This window comes from Haemaphysalis longicornis, unplaced genomic scaffold (assembly GCF_048455015.1).
Source record: "Haemaphysalis longicornis isolate Haplotype H1 unplaced genomic scaffold, Haemaphysalis longicornis Haplotype H1 scaffold_1, whole genome shotgun sequence".
Lineage (NCBI taxonomy): Eukaryota > Metazoa > Arthropoda > Arachnida > Ixodida > Ixodidae > Haemaphysalis > Haemaphysalis longicornis.
Window position 1 is genome coordinate 46,836,872 of NW_027526203.1, and position 23,018 is coordinate 46,859,889.

General features: G+C 49.5%; 1 protein-coding gene across 2 annotated transcripts in view; it reads left to right on the forward strand.

The window, feature by feature from the left end:
* LOC144176169 (protein Dr1-like) overlaps nucleotides 1-22,677 on the forward strand; it is an 85,811-nt gene extending 63,134 nt beyond the window's left edge. The window contains exon 6 of one of the 2 annotated variants that reach the window (XM_077705199.1): nucleotides 15,769-22,677. In XM_077705199.1, coding sequence (XP_077561325.1) covers nucleotides 15,769-15,888 — 120 coding nt within the window. In that variant the 3' untranslated portion in view covers nucleotides 15,889-22,677. The remainder of the gene's footprint in view (nucleotides 1-15,768) is intronic. The other variant, XM_077705200.1, reaches the window with a different exon arrangement.
* Nucleotides 22,678-23,018: the final 341 nt, after the last annotated feature.

Below are 23,018 nucleotides of genomic sequence, written 5' to 3' on the forward strand. Positions count from 1 at the left end.
AATGTGCAGAAAAAGTGCGTTTTTGCAGAATTTAAAATTTATTTTTCAATACCTGCTCTACTTGACTGCTCTACAAAAAATGTTAGACCAAAGTACATCGAAAAGTCTCGCAGGATAAAAATTTCCAGTTTTTTCCTTGTTGCGGAAGATACTTTTAAAAATTGTTAAAAAAGCACCATTTTAGCCTTATTCCGCCAGCAAAAACGAGGGTAAAATATGCTTTAATGGTATTTAATTTGAAGTGACCGTTGAGACCAGGAAACACACGTGTCATAACCAGATTTTCACCTTTGAATTTTATCTAGAATGGTTTAAATAAATTTACAAAGTTGGTGCAGTTTTCTCGGGAACCGCATCTTTAAAGGGCTATTGCACGGAAGAAAGTTTTTTTTTTTCGCGCCCCAAATTGCAACCAGGGCTTTTAGGGAACGAGGTGATCAAGTAAAATTTTTTTCAAAAATATCTGAGACGGTCGAGCGCCACACCTGGGACGTTTGGCATGGAATGACCCCTAAGTAACAGCGCCTGAGCCACTAATCATTGTGGAAGTGGAAGTAGGACATGACTAAGGCAAGGCATTGCACAAGACTTATCAAGTGCCAAAAAATGTTCAAAATGCAGAACAAACAAGAGGTGGGTAAAGCAATGCTCTAAGTTGAATTAGCGACGCTGCCCCTCACAGTTTAGCACTAGATTGTTGTTGTGTTTGTGACAGGAAGAATGATAAATTATAGTTTAATCAAAACATCAGTCCAAATTTAGCATTTTACAATCATAATAATGGGCGGATACCTTGCAGGGCCATTGTTAATTCACCAACCTCACAGAAAATGTTCACACTTTTGTCTTCACTCCCCGCAGGGGCACCTTGTACGTTCAAGGTGACGGTAGTGGCGACACCGCGGACCCCGAGCCCATGTGGGTTGGACCCTCCCACGCTTTAGGCTGTGCGTGGCTTAGCCGTTTCCAGGGAAAAGGGGATCCTGGTGGCTGAGCCGACACCGAAGCTGTTGTGGACCTTAGGGCCCCTTGGTGGAGGCAACACGCCACTTTGGCCCTCGCTTCTTGTAGACGGCACCCCCGGACTGACCCGGCTGAGGAAGAATCAGCCAGTCGCCCTTTCTGTCCCCCTCTCCACGCTTTCGCTTTCCTGTCTTTTTTCTCCATCTTTCCTGTCCTCTATTTTTTCTGCTTTCCGATCTCCTATTCCAGGTGGCAAGGGTTGACCCTGTGTGAATGGCCACCCTAGGTTTCCTTATGCAGGGTTATAGTGGCCATGTATGGCTAACGCAAGTTTGCGTTCCTGTGTTGGGCTCCGAGGTGGGCGGCCAGCATAGCTGCTTAATGTTTATTTGTTAGTCTATGGCTACGACAAAACCTCCTCATGATTGGGCTCGGAAACGAGTTTGCACCGCAGTAAGCTACCCTGTATCAAGGGTCTCATTCCTACTAAAAGAACAAAGCTTTCCAAGATTTTTTGTTATCGAATCCACCGACAGCCAGTGCCCCCCTACGAAGGGCCTCTCCATTCATAGTCGCTAAAGAACTGGCAGCTGTCCTCGGCGGTAGAAGCAAACCTCCAAAGATGTCCTCTGGAGGTATCCTCATTCAATGCGAAAACAAAGCCCAGGCTGATGCAGTGTTTGCAATGAAAGGTTAGCAAACCTAACTATAAAAGTATCGGCTCACCGAAGCCTAAACTTATGCCAAGGAGTGATTTCAGATCCTGACCTCGCAGACCTCATGGAGGATGAAATCCTAGAGGGCCTACAAGAGGAAAATGTTACTGCTGTCAGGCGTATCATGATCCGACGTAACGACATTGACATCCCCACTAATCACCTTGTCTTGACTTTCAACTCCACCAAGCTTCCTGAATTCCTCAAACTTGGCTATGTAGTCCATCGAGTCCGTCCATACATCCCAAACCCACGCCAGTGCTTTTTAAGTGCCAGAGGTTTGGTCACACACTGCAGAGCTGGCGGAGCAAAGAGACGTGCGCAAAGTGCGTGAGTACTGATCATCACGCGAACTCCTGCGCAGCGCAGGAAGCAAAGTGTGTCAATTGTGCAGGGCCACACCCTGCATACTCACGGAAATGCCAGAAATTCCAAGACTAAAAAGAAATAATGTCTATCAAGATAAAAGAAAGTCTGTCAATTCAAGAAGCGCGAAGATGCTTCTCGTTTGTGCAAAAAGACACTTTCGCCGAGGTGGCGCGCCGGGGGGCCGGGCCGCCTCTGGCATCAGTAGGGACGCAGTTTAGCTGTGCTGACCTGGCCCTTGCCCAGTCTCCCCCCGTGCAGCAGCCAGCACAGCCACAGCCGACTGCACGCGCTCCGGTCCCCGAGGCTGTGCAACTACCGGCCCTCTCTCTGCTCCGGCTGAGAAGGCCATGGAGGTTGTTCCCTCCACTTCGTCCCTTTCGGGGCGCCAAAGGGGCACTGGAAGACCCTCAACATCTCTCCTACCCATGCCTTCTAAAGGTGCTGGGAAGAACGCATCCAAGACCCCTGCAAGGAGTGAACCTCCTGCAAGGAAAGCACCTGACAAAAAGTAAAAAAAAAAAAAGTGTAATTGTACCTCATCCAAAAAACTAAAATGCCAGTTCCCTTCATGCACTGGAACTGTAGAGGTCTAATCCACAACATTGACGATATACACAAGGTTAATAGATGAATATGAACCCCAAGTAGTGGCGTTACAGGAAACAAACTTGACAAAAATACATGATAAAATTATCCGCAGTTATCACTTCCTCAGAAAGGACAGAGCTGAGAGCACCCACGCTTCAGAGGGTGTGGTTTTGGTTGTGGCACAGGGCACAATTCTAAAGTCAATACAACTTTACACTACACTGGAGGCCGTTGCAGCACAAGTTTGTCAACAAGCTGGTCACTGTTGTCTCACTTTATAATGTGTCATTACAGGAACTTAATGACCTTGTTGAGCAACTGCCTGAACCATTTGTTATTATGGGGGACTTTAATGCCCATCACTGCCTATGGGGAGGTGACAAAATCGACAGCCGGGGAAAACAAATCTAACAGTGGTTGACGAATAAGTCTTTTTGTGCTCAATAAGGGAGACAAGACATATTTTTCTGCGGGTACGGGAAACTTTTCTGCACTAGACCTTTGTGTTGAGTCGCCAGAGCTCGAGATGGACTTTGAGTGGAGTGTAGTGAATGATCCACACGGAAGTGACCACTTTCCCACCTTGTTGCGAGACGTCCAGCCTCTTCCAGCCCTCAAAAACTGTCCACCCCGATGGAGGCTCGAGAGAGCAGACTGGGAAAAATAAGGATCTGGTCAGTTTTGAGGGAGTTGACATGAGCAGTATGTCCATAGGTGAAGCAAATGCCTACATTTGCGAGGAACTTGTCAAAGCTGCTAAAGTGGCCATCCCACAAACATCTGGCTGAATCCCTAAGCAGCCAAAGCCGTGGTGGAATGATGCCTGTCGCGAAGCCCGGAAAAAGCAAACAAGGCCTGGGTTGTGTTCAGACGGTACCCTACCATGGACAACTGCCTGAGCTTTAAGGCTGCCCAAGCTGCTGCCAGAAAAATCAGAAAAGAAGCAAAAAGAAACTCGTGGCAAAACTTTGTAAGCACAATAAACACTACCACTCGTGCAAAAAAAGTCTGGGACCATGTACGCAAAGTCAAAGGCAGCTACAGACGGTTTACGGTACCACTTTTTTCTACCGACGGTGGGAACGATTTGTTGTTAACGCAAGCGGGTGTTTTGGGTGCCCACTTTTCAGATGTTTCTAGCTATACAAATTACACACAAGAGTTCATGAGACATAAGCTAGTGCTGAAAAGCTCAGGATTAAAAATACTAGCAACAACACTGAAGACTATAACCAAGAATTTACATTGTACGAACTTAAGGAAGTACTAGCTCAGTGCAAGGCTACTTCTGTTGGCCCTGACCTTATTCACTATGCTTTTCCACAACACCTAAATGATAGCTGCTTAGAAGTGCTTTTGAAGTTTTTTAATAAAATCTGGAAAACAGGTAGGCTTCCCAAAGCATGGGAAAAGGCTGTCGTAATTCCGTTACTGAAAGATGGCAAGCCACCCGACTGTCCATCAAGCTACCGACCCATAACGTTGACCAGTTGTCTGTGCAGGACATTTGAGCGGATAGTCAATTTTAGATTGGTCTTGGTTCTCGAACGTTCAGGTTGCCTAGATAGGTTTCAATGTGGTTTCGGCAGTTTCGGTCTACAACTGACCACCTTGTTTGGCTTGAAACAATGATACTGTTGTGGGGCGTACTTCCACAGCACGTGCCCGGCTAATCACGAACGCACACCACGCCAGTAACGGGCAACTGACCCCAATGCTTTATTCAGCTTTGAATATATACACATGGGCAACCGTGGCAGTGGTGCCCTCTCACGATCGGTAGCACACACACCAATGGTCACCGTGGTGCCATCTGTCTATATGAGCACACACTACATCCCCCCTTGTTTAGTGATGAACCCAACTGCACGCACAACACTTCACTACACTTCACCACACAATCACAAGTCCAGTCTTCTGGGCCTCCGGATCTCTCTCCCATACCTAGACACTCGAATAGACGAACTTGGAGACCGGAACTGGGGTGAAGTCACAGAAGACTGCGTCGGACGAACAAACTCTGACCCACCGCATTAGTGCCTCTGACGGATGGCTCACTCTTGGGTTGTTCTTCGGAGGCAGGCTCAACTGGACCCTTCGGCACTGGGGTGCTGGACACTGGGACGAGGTGTAGCCGATTACGTTGGATAACTCCCTTCGGGGTCTCCACGACGTAAGAACGGGGACGTTGCACTGGCCCCAGAACCAACGCAGGGCTATTTATGTCTCGAACCCAGACTTGCTCACCAGACCCGAGAGGGCATTGAGGGTGAGCCGCATGCCTTTGGTTGAAGTCCTGGGCTTGCTTCCTTCGATTGGCTTGATCGGCCAGGTTGAAGGACCGAGATGACGGCCACTGTGGCTCGAGCTGCTGCGAAGTCTTGGGAACTCTTGTTTGCAGACGTCTGCCCATGAGAAGTTGTGCAGGGCTTACCCCATTAGAGCCTGGAGTGTCCCTGTAGGCGAGCAGTGCCAAGTAAGGATCATCCGACTTGAGCAGCAGGTCCTTGACGGTCCTCACCATCCTCTCCACTTCGCCGTTGGACTGCGGGAACCGGGGGCTGCCGGTGACATGCTCGAAGCCGTAAGCCTGTGCGAATGTAGAAAAGTCTTTGGATGAGAAGTGTGGCCCATTGTCGCTGCGGACCACCCGTGGGATGCCATGGCGTGCAAACACTCTCTTGACGGCTGCAATGACAGCCGGTGCTGTGGTCAAGTGCAGACTGATGACTTCAGGAAAGCGCGACCTGTAGTCGACAAGCAAAACATAATCTTGACCATTCAGGTGGAAAAGGTCTACTCCAACCTCCTCCCAGGGAAGACTTGAGTTTAAGAAGGCATCATTGGCTCTGCACGCTGAACGCGGGTTTCAGCACATTTGGCACAGTTAGACACCCGCGTCTCGATTTGGCTGTTGACTCCCGGGCAATGGACTTGCATCGGTTGATACCCTGGTGCCCGTCATGAATGAGATCCAGCATAGAACGCTGAAGAGCTTACGGCACCACAATGCGGACACCTTTCAAAAGTAGCCCCTCACAGACACGAAAGTCTCCTCAATACTGCCAGTACTTCTTGACGTGAAGTGGCAGCTTTGACTGCCGTGGCCAGCCCTTGGTGCAGTACTCAAGCCGGAGATCGCACTCGCCATCGCTGGCTTGGGCATGGCGCAGCTCGTCTTTCCGTGAGGAGATGAAGTCTGGGAAGGAGCGAAGAAGCCCTCCAACAAAGAGCTCCACATGATCAGCGAGCTGTTGCGGAGGACCATTCAGTGGTGCACGTGAGAGTGTGTCTGCTGTGGCTAGAAGCTTGCCAGGTACGTAGAGGACCTGGTACCATATTTACACGATTGTAAGTCGACTCGAATGTAGGTCGACCCCCCCCCCCCCCCCCCCCCCCCCAAAATTGCATTTCTCAAAAAAAAAAAAATGTGAGTGCCGCCTAGAACATTGTATCACAAAGCATGGCCTCCGCAATTTGCTGCCGGCGGGCCGGCAGCACATCGCGCAGGCGCCGCCGACAGCAGATTGCAGAGGCCACGCACAAAGAGAAGCTTTTCTGTCAACCCACACCGCGGCACAACCCGCTCGCGGTATGCGCGGTAGATGTTAAGAAAGAAAGGCTTTTGTATAAGCACCCGGAATAACCATTCGCTGTGGGTTGAGCGGGAAGAACACATTCGCTGCGAGATGACAACCATCGAAGCAACTGGCAGCGGCCACTGCCGCGCGATACCAAAACAAACATGGCGGCTGACGGAAGCGGCCGCGCGCAATTTACTTTTGAGCGACTAACCTCTCACCAACGCGCTCGGAAGTGTACTGAACAATATGATATGATATGGGCTACGTTAGCGCCGCGTATTGAATCAAGGGATTCGCTAATACTCATTTTGTTTATTAGAGTTGAATAAAACACTTCTTGACGCGTTTTTGCACGCGATTCGTGCGCGTCGGTGTTGCGCGGACGACTTTTTCACTCCCGCGGCGACGATTCCGCGCGCGCGGCACCTTCTACTGCTTTTAAATTCTACCAGTTTTACCTCGGCAAAACCAGCAAAACGCGCGCCAAGCGCGGCAGCGGGAGGAGCCTGACGACCCGCGCTCTTCATCAGGACAGCCGGCTGGCGCCGCCGGAGACGTTTAGGCTTACCACGGTGACGGATATTTGATTGGCGCTTTCCCTGGCGGTGCGGATAATGCTTTATAGTGTCGTTTTCGACCATATTATCAGCTCCTTTCCTGCACAAACGTCTTCACTTGTGCCTTCAGTGATATCTGAGAGAGCGGTTAGAAGCGGTCGCGGGAGCTACGCGCACCTCTTCGCGAATGGTGCCGCCATGTTGCCGCCGCCGATCGCGTAGCGGGCAGCATGGGGGGATGCGGGTGGTATTCGGGGCAGTGTCAGTGCGGCGCATTTTCACGAGCAGAAGACGCCCCATGCAGTTCATAGTTTAGACCATAATTATGGAAACGAGGGTGCAAAGCTGTCCCCACCTCGTAGCACCCCCGATTTCTCGTTTCTCTTGCCGTTACTAGCGGTAGACGGTTCAACTTCGATTCTAAGTCGACCCCCCAACACTGGATTGTCAAATTTGAAAAATGGGGTCGACTTACAATCGTGTAAATACGGTACGTAAACCGCATCAGCTTCAGCCGGAACCGTTGAATCCGAGGTGGCAGCACGTCGACATCCATGGTCCCCATGAGCGCTAGGAGTGGCTGGTGATCTGTTTCAATGAAAAAGTTCAGACCACAAACATACTCCTCAAAACGAAGCACAGCCCAGCATGCGGCCAAAGCCTCCTTCTCGGTCTGACTGTAACGACTTTCCGTTGGCGTGAGCGACCGCGATGCAAAGGCGACTGGTCGACGCTCCCCGGAAGGTTGCTCCTGCAGCAGGACGGCACCAAGACCGAAGGAGCTGGCATCTGCTGATACTGTCGTCTTGTATGCTATGTTGTACCGAGCCATGCACATGTTAGAGCAGAGCATAGCCTTGAGCTTGTCGAAGGCAGACTGTTGCGCGTGACCCTAAGTCCACTCAGACTTCTTCCTCAGCAATGCTCGAATCGGTGCCGTGGTTTCTGATACATGAGGCAGAAAGCGTCCGATGTGGTTGACAAGGCCCAGGGGGCGACGAACACCTGAGACGTCTTGCGGTGCTGGCATGTCTTTTATGGCTGCCACCTTGTCTGGATCAGGAGAGATGCCATCTGTACCAACGATGACACCGAGGAACTTGACGCTGCTGGCTCCGAAGGTGCACTTGTCACGGTTGAGCGTGACCCCTGCGTTTGTTAGCCTGATAAGAACTTCTTGCAGGCGACGGTCGTGCTCAGCGCGTGTCTTGCCGAAGACGAGAATATCGTTGATCATGTTCACCACCCCCTCTTGGCCTTCCAGGATCCTGGACATCTGTCGCTGGAAGTACTCCGAAGCTGTCGCGATCCCAAAGGGAAGCCTGAGGAAACAATAGCGACCGAACGGGGTTATGAACGTGGTGAATTCTTGTGATTCGGGCGACAGCTTGACCTGGTGGAAGCTCGACGTGGCGTCCAACTTGGAGAAAACTGTGGCCTCCCCCAGCAGACCAAGGCATTGCTCAACTGTGGGTAACATGTGCCGTTCCCGCAGAATAACCTTGTTGAGGCGGGTTAGATCCACACAAAGCCTGTAGCCACCCGAAGTCTTGCGGACTGCGACCATTCCTGCGCACCAGGGTGTTGGTGTGTCAACGCGACGAATCACACCATCCCGTTCCAGCCTGTCCAACTCCGCCTTGATCGGATCCCGAAGAGGCAGCAGCAGGCGTCTGGGTACGCTTAACGAGAATGGAGTCACATCTGGTATGAGGCGGATTGTGTATGCCTCGGGAAGAGTTCCAAGTCCTTGAAAAAGGGTTGGGTCGAGGTGTAGCTGACCGCAGGGCTCTGGATCTTCAGAAACATGGTCCAAAAACTTGCAGACGCCAAGGGCTTGAATGGCCGGAAAGCCAAGCAGAGGAACCGTATCAACTGCCAAGATATACAGCTGCTGCTTGACCGACTTGCCATGCCACGTCAAAGTAGCATCGTACGTGCCTAGAACTGGTAGGACGTTGTTTCCCGGCCCCTTGAATTCACCCTCGGGATTCTGAAGCTTGGTCGGAATGCCAGGAAATGCACTCGGAACAACTGAGACCTCGGCGCCAGAGTCCACTTTGAAAGACAATGCGCGTCCGTCTACGAGCACTTCAATGAACTTCGCGTTCGGGCGACGCCCCCTCGCGACAGCGTGAAGTTCCACCGAATTGGCCGAAGGCTTCCGTGCTTCCCGCCCACTTTTTTTTTCTTCATGCAGACCACCTCGAAGTGGCCACTCTTGCCGCAAAAGTTGCAGACGGCACGACGGGCGGGACACTCCGTCCGCGGATGCGATGCGCGCCCGCAGAACGAGCAAAGACGGGCCAGCCTATCGCTTGACGCTAGCTTCCCTTTGTGTACTCGCGTAGCGTCGACGGCGAGCAAAGGCGATTCTTCCGAGTTCCGAATTTTACGTTCGTTATCTGCGTCCTCGTGCTGACGCGCCTGAGTCAAGGCCTCTTGCAACGTTAACTTTGGGCTCCGGCATAGCTGGTCTGATAGCTTGCGGTCAAGCAACCCAACCACGAAGCGATCCCGAACGAGCCTATCTTCAACAGCAGGCAATTCGTAGTTACAGCGCTTTACCATGGTACGAAGCGCAGTGAAAAAAGCATCGGCAGTCTCACCCGGTTGCTGTGTCCGCCGGTGGAAGCAAGCAGACTCGTACAACTCGTTGATGGGGTGGACGAAAAGGTCCGTGAAGGCTTTTTGACAGCCGACAAGTCCTTCGTGTCGGCTTCTGACAGTGTTGTCGCCGCAAGAACCGTTCTTGCTTGCGGCCCCATGCAGTAAAGCATGGACCGTGTTTGCACTTCCCGCTCCGCTGTATGAAGTCCCGTTGCATAGCTGAAGTCCTCGAACTGCAGCAGCCACGCCGGCCAGGTACTTGGACTGTCGAAGTCGAACGACGGCGGTGGGCGTAGCGCAGCCCCGAGCGAGGAATGAGCGGCGGCGGCGTCCATGGCGAAGAGCGACGGATCAGTGGCGTCGCGATCCCACTTCTGACACCATGTTGCGGGGCGTACTTCCACAGCACGCGCCCGCTAATCACGAATGCACACCACGCCGGAAACAGGCAACTGACCCCAATGCTTTATTCAGCTTTGAATATATACACATGGGCAACCGTGGCAGTGGTGCCCTCTCACGATCGGTAGCACACACACCAATGGTCACCGTGGTGCCATCTGTCTATATGAGCACACACTACAGATACGAGATGCTTTCGTTAACAATCAGTTTTGCCTTGCTGTCTTTTTTTGATATGGCGAAGGCTTATGATACCACTTGACGGTATGGCATTCTGCAGGATATTGCAGCAATGGGAATCAAATGGCGAATGTTTTCATGTGTACAAGATTTTCTTCAAGAACGAACCTTTACTGTGAGCCTAGGCAATGCAGTCTCCCGTTCTTTCAGCCAGGAAAATGGAGTACCTCAGGGCAGTGTGCTAAGTGTGACACTCTTCGCCATTCAAATAAATTCCTTGGCTAAGGCTATTCCTCGAGTGTTTCACGCACAAACGAGGTTATTCATGCCAAGCCTGAAATAAAAATCAGGGATATGCTTGTTCCAGTCCACAGCAAGCACAAATTTTTGGGCATCATTTATGACTCCAAATTAACATTTGGAGCACATGTATAAAACACTCAAAATGACTTGCGTGAGGACACGTAACATACTGAAAATTTTGTCGCACAAGTCATGGGGGGCCGACCATGCATGTATGCTAAGAATTTATGGCTCACTTGTATGGTCTCGTCTTGATTATGGCTGTATTGTTTATAAGTCAGCTCACCAGTCTGTTCTCACCTCACTCAATCCAGTGCACAACTTGGGCCTCAGACTTGCCTCAGGTGCATATCGTACCTCCCCTGTTGATAGTCTTTACGTTGAGCGCAATGAGTGGCCTCTGCAGTTTCGTCGAGTGTACCTAAGTGGAGTATATGCAGCCAAAATAGTATGCATAAATGACCATCCTTGTGCCGGAGAATTGTTTGAAAATAAGTACAAGAAGCTCTATGAGAACAAACCGAGAGTGGTCCGCCCTCTTGCCCTTTGTTTGGAGGAGCACATGACTCTGTATTCTTTCAAGATATGCCCGCCAACTCTTCGGAGTTTCTCGCACGCTTTAGCCCCTTAGGACTATAGTGCTGTCAAATGTGACCTGTCGCTGTTAAAATACAACAAGAATTTCCACACCAGTTTTTGTGCCAAGAATTTCTTGCACTTAAGGATAAATACAGTAGCTATTGCCACTACTTCACTGATGGTTCAAAAACTGCTGGTCACACTGGTTATGCTTTTGTAAACTCGTTGGCAGTTACTGTAGCTGAGAGGGTAGCTGACGAGGGCAGCGTCTTCACTGCAGAGGTTTTTGGTATAACCTCAGCTATTGAAGACGTAATAGCAAATGGGCTAAAATAATAGCAAATGGACTACAAAAAGTGGCAATTTTTACAGATTCCTTAAAGGGACACTGAAGTGAATTTGTCAAGCTCCCGTTTTTGCTTGCACTGCGTAGACTGGCTCCAATTAGCACACTTTTCATCGTTTATCCGGTTGACAAATCGGTAATTATTTTACAAAGCGCGAAAGAAGAAAAACTACCATGCGCGGTTTGCGGCGGCCGCACCAACTAAGGCTGTGACGTTGAGAGGAGGGGCGCCGTGATTGGACGATGCCCAAGGTTAGCAATCACACAAGTTTCGGTTTCGGTTTCAGTTCTGTAAAACATAACCAATGGCTTTGTTGGATGGGCATTCTCAATATCTCAGTAATCATCGTACCGCGCTTCTGCCATGTTGTCGGCTCTAAATGCACAAGATAAGCCTCCCAGGACGGCTTGTAGTCGTAGCATTCACTTGCCGAGACCTGCGCAGTGCATGAACGCCCTCCGCGTACCCGCAGACGCCCAAATGTCATGCGCTTTTCCCCCATATTTGGAGCTTGCCTCCCTCATGCCTTTATCGTAAAAAGCGTGTTCGCACCAGGCCAAGGGTCTGTTCATTCTGGCCTGTGCCCACTGCCTGCAAGCAGTCGGTGCTTATGGCAACAGCACGCCAACGAGAACTCGCTAGCGCGCCAGTGCCAGCCTGCGCGCGTTTTGTGAACTAGTTCGTGTAGCCATGAACGTTGCGGCCCCAAAAAAGGTGAACTCAATATAGAAAACATCGGCAGAAAACAAAAAGTTAACTTACAAAAAAAAAAAAAGCACGTACCCGCCGGGATTCGAACTCGTGACTTGCAAAACATTTGCGGTGACACACCCAGCGCCCCAGACCGCTGAGCTACGGAGCGGGACGCGCGGGCCTTGCTAATATAGGGTATATATTGTACAACCGGTTTACACTTTTATTTAGTTTTGGCATTTCAAGCCGCTTAGGTGACTATTTGTTGTACTGCGATCGTGCAGTAAGCGTCGCCCGAGTTTCCACAGTAGCTCACGTCTAGCAATTGCATTTCGTAGACGGAAAAGCGTTCGCCGATGCGTAGTCGTGCTGCTGACCGCTGTGCTTGTTCGCCCAGCGCAAAGAAGTGCTTCCCGCGCCCTAGTTTTACGCTGTACGGTAAAAATATCAGTTGATTTTATTTCCTTAGTACCTATATTGACTTCGCTGACTCTTCTCCCGCCTTCAAGAGGCCTTATATTTTCCTACTGGCGTACAAGTCAGCGAAGCGTCGCATGTGCAGCGCTTGTGTGAAGCGACCTTGACTTGGAGCTAGATACAGTGTACAAACAAACCAAGTAAAGAAAGGCACATTCTTCCATTCACAAACGTGGCCTGGCTTCGTTTCAACTAAGCGAACGAATTGCGACCAAGCAATTTTTTTTAACCTCCTTGATTGCGACGACCCGCCGGCGGTCGGCGGACGAGACGCTGGGCCGACTGACTCTGTCGGCCGGGGAGCCGTGCAGTAGCGCAGCCGTGGCGCAGCCAATTGCCAGCTCATCCCCTCCTGACGTCACACGAAAACGCCACAGAAAATGGGCGAGCGTAAAGAGAGGAGGACAGCGTTTTTGAATTAGTTTTTCTACTAAATAAAATCGCGTAAAAGCGCCTAGAGTGGTCGAAACATGGCCTGCGGACTCCGGACTACAATTTGCGCTAGTAATCCCGCAATGTTTACATATCACTTCAGTGTCCCTTTAAAGGCCAACTGCACTCAAAATTTCGACCGCGCGAAATCACTGTTCCTGCATAGTATGACTAAAAAGACCGTGATGTACGAAGTGGGACGCCTAAAATGTGCGTAATTACGCCGCAAGTGACCAGCAAAAATCGACGATTTTAAAAACGAAACTGGGCTAAACGCGGCCATTACGGGCAGGCGGAAGTGACGTATCAGCCGTCGGCGCGAGCGGCCAGACGGCCTGGCCTGACGGCGCGAGCTGTGCGGACCGGCCGATGCGGCTGGCTCGGCCAGCCAGGAGGAGAGTGTGAGAGCGTGTGTGCGGGGGTGTGGGAGGCGCACGGAAAAGCAAGCGCTTGTCCCGCAAGCACGACACTATTCGTGCGCTCCGACAGCAGCACACCGCGCAGGCATGATGTCACGACGACACTCGAAAAGGAGAGAACCGTACGGTTAACAAAGCCTCTTCGGAGCCATGAAAGCCAGGCGTACCGGCACGAAATACGAGTTTCCTGGATTCTTCCGCTGCGATGCAGGCCGATCGGCCTGGACGGCTGGCTTGTCACTTCCGCTAAATGGCTGTTTGCGCGACACGCCGGCAGGTGCTTTGTCGTCTGCAAGGGCGTTATTTTGAGTGCCTGAAACTGAATAACCACGCATTGCACAGAGCTACCGCTCGCGTCGCAGTAGTTCTCATGGTACCTACTACACATGTCGAAGGCATTTAGCCAGGGTGAAATTTGAGTGCAGTTGGCCTTTAAGCGCCATACATGCTTTGACCTCCCTTGTCCCTTCAAAGAATGCGGCTGTAGGTATGCTAAGAAATCGACTGTGCTGCCTTACATCAGCAGGGGTTAGTGTCGTCTTTTGTTGGATACCAAGCCACATTGGCATTCCAGAAAATGAAACTGTCGATAGAGCAGCATACGATACTAAGCACTGTGCAATAACGAAGTCCAAGGTTCCTTACCAGGACCTTCGGAACACAATACGAAAGTCCATTCCAATGTACTGGCAAACTGAATGGGACAGACAGACTGAAAATAAGTTACACCTAGTGAAACCATACCTATCTGAATGGAAAAGTTGCAGACACAGAAATCATTTTTATGAGGTTATTTTATACCGACTGCGAATAGGTCACACTGCGCTCACACACGGCTTCCTGATCCAGAAAGAACAGAAACCCGTGTATGACCACTGTGGAGATCCTCGTACTGTACTTCATGTTTTAATAAGCTGCCCACACCTTGAATCAGCGCGCATCAGACATTTCAAAGCATTATACACCTTTTTCAACCCTTTACACCCTGCACTTTTACTTAGTGATGAACCGTTGGTGGATTTTAGTAATGTTTTCAAATTTTTTGAGGAAACCGTCCTTCTACACCGGTTTTAGCTATGTGCATCTTTGAGTCCTTTTAAAATGTTTTTAATCTTCACAGCGCCTTGAATAACATCGTTTAACCATTGCATAACTATTCTACCCTGCGTTTGGCGCATTATAACCGAAAGGTTGCTGTGCCAAAAAACCACAACTTTTCTTTCTTTCTTTCTTCTGTCTTCACTGGTGGATGTCGATGCGGAATGTCTGAATTTCACGCTCAATGAAGCCTTGATGTGACTGAATGAAGTGCCAATTTTAACGCTTTGGTATTATTGGTTAACGGTATGTCGGGTGGGTCAGGGTCGAAGAATACAAGAGGCTGAGCGTTGGCTTTCTTGTTGCAAGTAAAAAGGCCATAAAGACAAAATGCACTTTGTTCCGTTTGGAAGAACTAGACTTTGGTGGCTCACTAAGCCGTATTCCAGCCATGAAAAATGTTTCTTTTAACTGACAAAAACTGTTGAACGACTTCTAAATTCTGTGCTTAAGTGATGTAATGTGGGCCAGCACTGAAAACAGTTATCAGTGTGCGAAGTGCACATTAGCATTCAAGTGATACGACCAAACAGAACTGTGGTCCTACAGTTAAACCTGGATGTAACGAACCTCTAAGTGACAAATTCCTGGATTTAACAAAAATTTTCACCAGTTTGCTGGAAAATTGGCCGGAGAAACGCATTTATTTAGTGAACTTTGCTCGCACCGGAAACTACCGTGTGTTTCCAGTGTCATTGCGGTGTCAATTAGGTGCCAGGCCTGCGTTTCGGCGTCTAGTTGCGAGGCTTCACTGCTATCTGTAGTGTCGGTTCGTCTGTGATTTCTTCTGCCAGAAAACGAAAAGTTTTGTCTATTCAAGACAAACTGGCAATTTTAAATGCTGTCTGCACCGGCGATAACGAATAAGGTTACTACCCGGCACAGTATCCAGCTAGCACCCTCTCAACAATTTTGAGTGCTAAAAAGAGCATCAAGTTCGCGAAAAGGTGCCCTTTCAGCATAAGGTTGGTCTTTAAACGGATTAAGGCACCGAAAAGTGTCAAAAGCCAAAATTGATGGTTAAGTTACCTTTGCGAATGCAGAGGTAAGTGAGCTTGCTTCTTTAGAGTGCCGTGCAGTGCCTAAGCTCGTGGGAAAGCAGCACGCACAAATCACCCAATCTTTCTCCGTGGAATAAATCCTTAAGGAGGAGTTCACCATCACCTATGTCCTATGTCGAGCATTTTGGTTTCTTTTCTGCTTTATTCATGCGAGCCTTAACTCAAAACCTGCATATAACGAAAACGTAGATGTAACGAAAAATTGTGAATCTTTGTCAGCTTCGTTATATCCAGGTTTAACTGTACTACAATCACCCAGTCATCCTTCTTGGCAGCAGCTTGCGTTAGTGGCTGGAGAGTGACCACTGCCTCGCATGTTTCCCCCGACATCTCCGTGGGACAGAGCAGTGCTCTTAGTGCTTTGTCTTTGTGGCCCCTCGCTTGTTGCAGGCTCGGCAGCAGCAGGCGGAGCTCGCACAGCAGGAGTGGACGCAGATGCAGCAGGCGGCCCAGCTGCAGCTGCAGCAGCAGATGAGCCGCACCCACGCGGCCGACGAGGACGACTACTGAGCGGGAGGGGCAAGGGGCTACTCCGTTTCGCCCGCTTCAATGAGCACAATGTGAGGGGGACAAAGTTGGCTGTTGCCCCGGTTTTGCACTGGTGCAGGTGGATAGGCAGCATCGCAAATACAGCTACCAAGGTGTGGGAGTGATGCTCTATGTTTGCAGGGGGGTTTGTGGAAGCCGGGGGAATTCTCTGGTGTGTTCAGTTCAGGTGCCCACCACAAAGGCAGGAAACTGTGACAGCCTTGCTAGGGCACTGTACTGTTGGTTGCCTAAGCACAGAAATCTTGCAGGGAGGCATGCTGATGCCATTGCTGTTCACAGGCATAGGCATGCCCCTGGGAAAACAGAGGGGGTACCATTTTGTCATGCTTTTTTCGAGATGTAGCTAGTCGGGTTGGAAGTCCTCTCCTTGAACAGTGGTACCACAGTAGAAGCTTGCACTCTGGGTTCTCCGGAGTACTCTATTATGATAACGCGCGTACTAGTTGGGCATGCAAGCGGACCTGTCACCAATTGGGAGCTTATCACATTGTGCATTGATCGTGGTTGTTTGAGGAAAGTGTGTGCAGGAGTGCGTGCGTACGGTAGTTGACCCCGTTGTTGCAGCGGGTGTCCGTTGTTCTAGAACAATGGTTCACGCGTGCACCGTGTGCACAGTAGGGCTTTCCTTTTCCTTTTTGTCGCCCTTGCTGGCATTTGTTGGTCTCCTTCACCAGTGCCGAAGTAGTGCCCGGCAGCACATCCAAGCGCACACTCACGCTATTGACGGAAGTCTCGCCACCCTGCACGTAATTTGCTCTAGTGCAGGTTGAGAAAGTAGTTCCACTATATGTATGTGTGTGTGTCGGTGTTGCACCGTGTGTTTGTCCCTTGTAGTTCTGACGAGGCCCTTTAAAGCCATGCTGGCATTGCATGGTCAGTGTTGGGTTTGTTCTTTTGGTCATCATTGCTTGCATTTGTGGGCAGTGGCTGGTCTTCTGCCTAGACTGTTTTTGGGCACTCGCTGAACCGTGTTTGTCAGAACTAACGCACAAGTCTGCTGTATTGTTTTGTTTGATTGCTGTAAAAGGGGTGAAACTGTTGTCCCCCCCCAGACATTGCTTGCAAGGCACAGCTGCAGTTTTTTTTTCACTAAACAACTTGTACCTTCAGTGTCTCGGGCTGTCGATTGAGTGATCTCCACTTTTTGTTCGTGGCTGAATCATTAACCAGGCCTGGTTCAATCCTGGGCTGTTTCTTGTCGCGGCTTCGTGCAACCAGACCCGGTCCACCACGTGGCACCTTCGCTGTCTGTTTGTTATTGAATAATGTAAACAGGCGAGCTGATCAAGTGATGCCTTCGCTCTTTTTTCGTTCTTGGGTCATTAAACGAAGCAAGTGGGCCCCATAAAAAGAACCTCAAAACAGCTGCGCTCTCCAGTATTGAGATTCAGGATTCTACCAAGTGAAAGGAGCACAGAGTGTCTTAGCAAAATCAGGGGTGAGACAGCTGCGCATATTGCGCCTTTCTGATACAATTCCATTTTCCTGCGCCAAGCTGCTCCAAAAGCACGAAAATGGCGAAAATTGCGCCAAACTGCTCCAGAAGAGCCTCAACGGCACGGATTTTGATGCTCATGTCAGTTTCGGCGGGGACAAAAGCCTCCCGCATCCCGGTCGCCGCTTTTATCGTCGGTCAATCGCAAACACAGAAATGGCACAAATAGAAAGACTGAAACGAAGCAAGCGATAGCTTCTAAAACTCGATTCGCTTTCCGTCAGGGTTCGCAGAAACAGCCATGTCGATTAGGCATCGCTGTGGCAACAGACAAGGCCGCCGCCTGATCTGGCTGCTACCAACGCGCTCGGTGCGTATCACCGATATTTTCCCTGGTTTATTTTACGCTATCAGCTGAGTTCCAGTCTATTCATTCTATCTGTTGTGGCTCTGAACAGTGACGTTAACGCAAGGATATGGTTTGAGATTGGTGCCAGATTACGGGAAGTTGGGCGGCTCGAAAAAAAGTTCATTGAAATGTGGGGCCTACGACTTCGGCGTGGTTTGTCCTTGAGTGCGAAACGCGGTGCGCGCGTCTATAATCGGGTTCGTAAAGTGGATTTTTAAGTGCGAATGCACTTTATAAGCGACCCCAAACCTTCCACCGCCGGCGGCGGCGGCGGCGTCCGCAGTCCTCCTCTCCCTAGCAACGGCGTGGAGCGGAGAGGAGCGTCGGTAGCAACGGCGCGGTGACGTCACTTCACCACGTGACCGCGCTCGCTCCGCCTCCTCGCCGTGGCTGCGCGGGTGCGCGCCGCTCCCCGCACCGCTCCTCGCGCCGTGACGTCATGGTATGACGTCACAGCGCGCCTCCTCTCCCCAGCAGCTGCCGCGCGCCTCTCTCTCCACCGTGACGTCACACTCTCTCTCCTCCCCCTCACTCGGCTGCAGCTGCCGTGCGCCGCTGTCCCTCTCCCCTTGCGCTCGCCTCCTCTCTCAGCCACCTGGCTCGGCGCGCTCGGCGCGGCGTACCCCCCTATATATGCAGCGATAAACTGCCAGACCTCCGTGGGTCGGCTCGCGCGCGCTCACGGGCGAATGCCAACGGATTTTAACTTTACTCCCCCTCATAGCATCACCCCGTGCATTCGCACTTAACCATGTTCTCCCTCGGGGAAATGCTTGGGAGTTTTTTTGGCTTGTTGTGCTGTTGTAAAATGTTGAAGTGTTGCTGTGCTTCGAAGCGCGATCGCGAGCCTCGGGAATGGAACGGTCGACACGAAAGTTGCGGGCTGTGCTGTGGCGCCGCGACCTGTTCAGGCAGCGCCCAATAGCTGCAGGACTACACGGTTGCTATAGAACGCGACTATAAAACTTGATGTATGCAAAGTGAAATTTAATGCCAAAATCTAGGTGGCTAAACATTAACGCTACTCAAATGACCATAGGGTGAACCTGCGCCCCGGGGACTGAAACGGGTAGGCTGGTTGGGCTATGCGACCGTTAGCTCGAAGCTGCTCAACTGTTGCCGTGACTACAGTCGTTCGTACAACACAGCCTGGGATTACAAAAATAATAATTTTAGCATTAAAACAGAAAAAAAACGCCACAATTGCGGAGCCCTTAAATTTGATAAGAGTTTTAGCAGTCCGTCTGTTCCGTCGTGTACGTAGTTACCGTGCTCACCGGGACTCGTCTGGGCACTTGGGCATTCGTAGCCGTAGGGGGATTAGTTGCCCGTGCCTCCTCGCCCTTCCGCGCGCGCAGGCGCAGACCGGTCGGTCAACCCGGTAACAAAGTAACCAACAGAACAGACGGACTGCTAAAACTCTCTAATGTTAACGGCACTTTTGTTGTCAGTGTTGCGTGCAGGCGCAACACAATATCACCAGTTAGGAAAAAGGTAGTGCAGTTAGTACTTTGTGACACTCTTAAAAACTCTTTCAGGTAAGGCTGTTTGAGTGTTCTGTGTATTCAAAACTGATTGAAATATGCACTTGACCCTGCAAATTGCTGAAATAATGATTTTTTTAAGCTCACAAGACGATGTATTAAATGTCCCTAACTGCTCCAAATCAAGATTCTTCTGCTCCAAAATCAAAATTTTGCTGCTCCGAAAACTGCTCCCAAATCTGTTTGGGCTGTCTCACCCCTGCAAAATGGAAACGCGCAGCTCTTGTCATCCCCAGTGTCGCACCATTACTAATCTGCACCTATCAGCCTGCAATTCCAATTGGTTGTTTCGTATTCAGTTAAACCATAATGTGGCACATTTCACTAACAAATTACTCGGCATAAGGAAGTAACTAGATTTCATTACTTTCATGTGCATCGAACGTCTCCGTGTATTTTGAGCCTCTATACATGGAAACAGTTATTTTGCAATTGAAAATTCAGCAGAAGGACCCATTCACAGCGCGGTGGTTGAGGCCAAATTATTGGTAAAAGTTTTGTGTGGCTCCCTTTTTACTGTGCATCAAGAGGAGAAAAAAAAAAGGAAGTCTCGACTTGCATTCCCTCTGTTGTGCATCAACCCATACAGCTTGCAAGGCCTGTATAGTTTGTGCGTGCTGTGGTAAGGTTTCAACTGTTCACCACTGAAGGTTAAATCAATGGGCTGTTTTTTGTTATTTTGCACATTCATTGATAATGTAAGTTTTAGTTTGCATTTCACTGCAGGTGTGTGAATAATCGAATACATTGCAAATAGCATTGGCTGTTCGATTCAGTTAGCAGTGTGCTAGTACAAACTGTTTTTTTATTGTTTGTATTTTTAAATCAAATAAAAAAAATCCAGCTTTGCCACCGTACCACAAGGCTGCTCGTGTTGGCTTTTCCGCGTAGCACTCAAGCTGTAGGGAAGTGTGACTTATCAAGTGAACTGAGGACAAAGTTTGCTGTCATATAGCTGGCATTCAAGTGAACCAACCCTGCATATTGTATGGAACAAATTTTTTGCAGATTTGACCTTTTAGCTTGCATCCCCTCTTGAAAATTGCATTGAAGAATGTTGGCTATGACTTGGGGCCTGTAACTTTACTTGCACAGTGCTGAAACTTGTTGAGGGGGTCTTACATAGACGCATTAGGCAATTTGTTCCTGGGCTTCAGTCAAGCCTGTCATCAACAGCTGTTTGCTCAGGTAACTGTGTAGACCTGTCTAGGAAATAAGCGAAATTGATATGAAAGCAGATATGCTCAGCCCATGCTAAATTGGCTTCAGCCCTGGTGGCGCTATCTTTTCAACATGGTTGGTGGATGCCCCTCCCACCCACTCCCCTAACCAAATCCGTACAGCTCTCCCGAGCTGTGGAGAGGCGCGCCCTGTCCAGCTCATGCCTGTCCGACCAGCTTCGGCTGGTGGAGCGGGCTGTAGCGGCTGGCAAAGCATATGGGGTCCTGGACTGAGGACTCCACCTCCTGAAGACTCCATACGAATTTGCTACACAATAAAAGATGTTTATCTTCCTCCTCCTCCCACATAAGCCGTTAAAGCCTCGCTAAGCTTGCATGTCCCTATGAACAGGTTGTTGGTCTAGTGACTCTGGACATCACAAATTCTTAAAATAGTTTTTAGAACCTTAAACTTCCCAAGCTACACTTTGGCATGGGCTTTGCGAGTTTCTGGGGAACAAGGTTCAGTTGCAGCAGCAGTAATATTGGCAGTATGGGCCATGTGGTTGCTGGAGCAGTGAAACATCAAAACAGTGAAGTAGGGACGAAAACTAAGTAAGGGGGCACACAGGAATACCGCCCGAATACCAATTCTTAGCAGTGGCTATAGACCAAAGGGTTTCTGCAAGGGGCAGTTGTTGCACATGTTATTTTTAGTGTCCTGTTATGTGGTTTTTGGTGTCCGCATCTGCATCTATGCCGATGATACTAGCTTCTGCCATTTAGATTTTTTTTACGTGTCGGAGCCATACCTCGGCAAAGTTGGCGCGGCTCGCTCGAACTCGCTCACAATTTTTTTTTCCGAATCACCACTCACTCAAACTCGGACTCAGTGCTGAGCAGCACATCTGCGCTCGCTCAAACTCAAACTCAGATTGAGCGCAAAACTCGGAACTCACTCGGACTCAAAACTCAAAATGTACTCGGAACTCAAAATGTACTCCAACTCAAAAGGGACTCAAAACTCAAAATGAATTCAGAACTCAAAATGAATTCAGAACTCAAATGGCCTCGCAACTCTCTCGTGCTAAAAATTTACTCGGGCTCAGGTGGACTCTGATTTCATTAGCATTCCGTGTTGTCAAATTCACGCGTGGTAAAAATATTACGGGTGCAAATTTGTGAGCTCGAACCCTTGCATTCGGCACGTAATGACACTAGCTCCTGTGAAGTCGGAAATAATTTTCGCTGCTGATTTAATACAGCTATACCTGCTGCCCATGATAACTAGCGCTGGTTGCAAGCAATTGTACGTATATATTGGATACCAAACTCTTGATGTAGGCTCCGTGTTCGTGTTTATGACAGAGACGGTCCAGACTCTATGGTGTGCTGGGTCCCTGGGTCGAAACAAGCAAGATTGGGCGAGGGGATGTGCGCTCACTGCTCCATTCATTTACTTTGAAGCTGTTTAGGGTTACGGTTCCGTGCATTCTTGCTGTGCATCCTGAAAAAAACGCCTTGTGTCAAAGCAAACTGTCCCCGCGAATCTCTGAAGCTCGAGGCGTTCATGGATATGCCTTTGTTTTTTTAAGGCGTAGCATTCTTTGCCGAGTACCCCCCTCCTCCTACCCCTGCCAGGATCGTGTAACGCCCTGCATTTACACAAAAATGCAGATATCACGGAAGTTCAACCTGTAATAATTATAAAAGCGTAAGTGTAGACAATTGATCAAACTAAATGTTAAAAAACTTAAAAAAAAGAAATACTAAGAAAAAATATCGAAAATGGCGAACCGTGTAACACGAGAGTCTTGGATATTCTCAGATTGGGTTAAAATTCAGAGAGATGTGGCGCTAAATAATGTCAAATTGAGGGTCTCGAGGAGGGAAATCCCGTGGGACAAACAGAAAAGTGCCTCGTTGTTTGCTGAGGCACTTGTATTAGTTTTTATTAGCATTTGCTAGGTGGGATGAGCTCTCGTAGCTTGGAAAAGCACCACGCTATAGTTGTAAGCAATTACCGCCACCGTACCCAGCTGTTAACGTCCAGCATGCACGCGTGTGCATGTTTGCGTGTGTGTGTGTGTGTGTGTGTGTGTTGCATCAGTCATCTGTTCTTTCATTGTGTGTGACGTAGTCGTTCGAGAACTGCAGAGCCCGAGTTAATGCTTTTCCTTTACATTGTTATCGTGCTAGTTTTGGTATCTTGTGCCGATTTCGTATTGTAATAAAATAAGTTCGAGCGCACACACAAACTGCGCTTGCTTATTTTTCCGAACGGTTTTCCTTCTGTCGCAATGTCTGTTTGTCTTGGTGGCTCTGTTGCCTCTCTATCTCCTACACTCTAGCAAGGAGTTAATGTCTCACATGTAATTGGTCAATTCTGGATTCGAGTGCACGTGGGTACACTGTGGGAAGGAAATTACGGACACGAAACGCGGCGGCAAGGCTTATTCATAAACAAATGTGAAATTCGCCTTTCTGATAAGCTCTGATGCCTCCTGTTACCTATGGTCGTCCACAATTTCCACGACACCGTA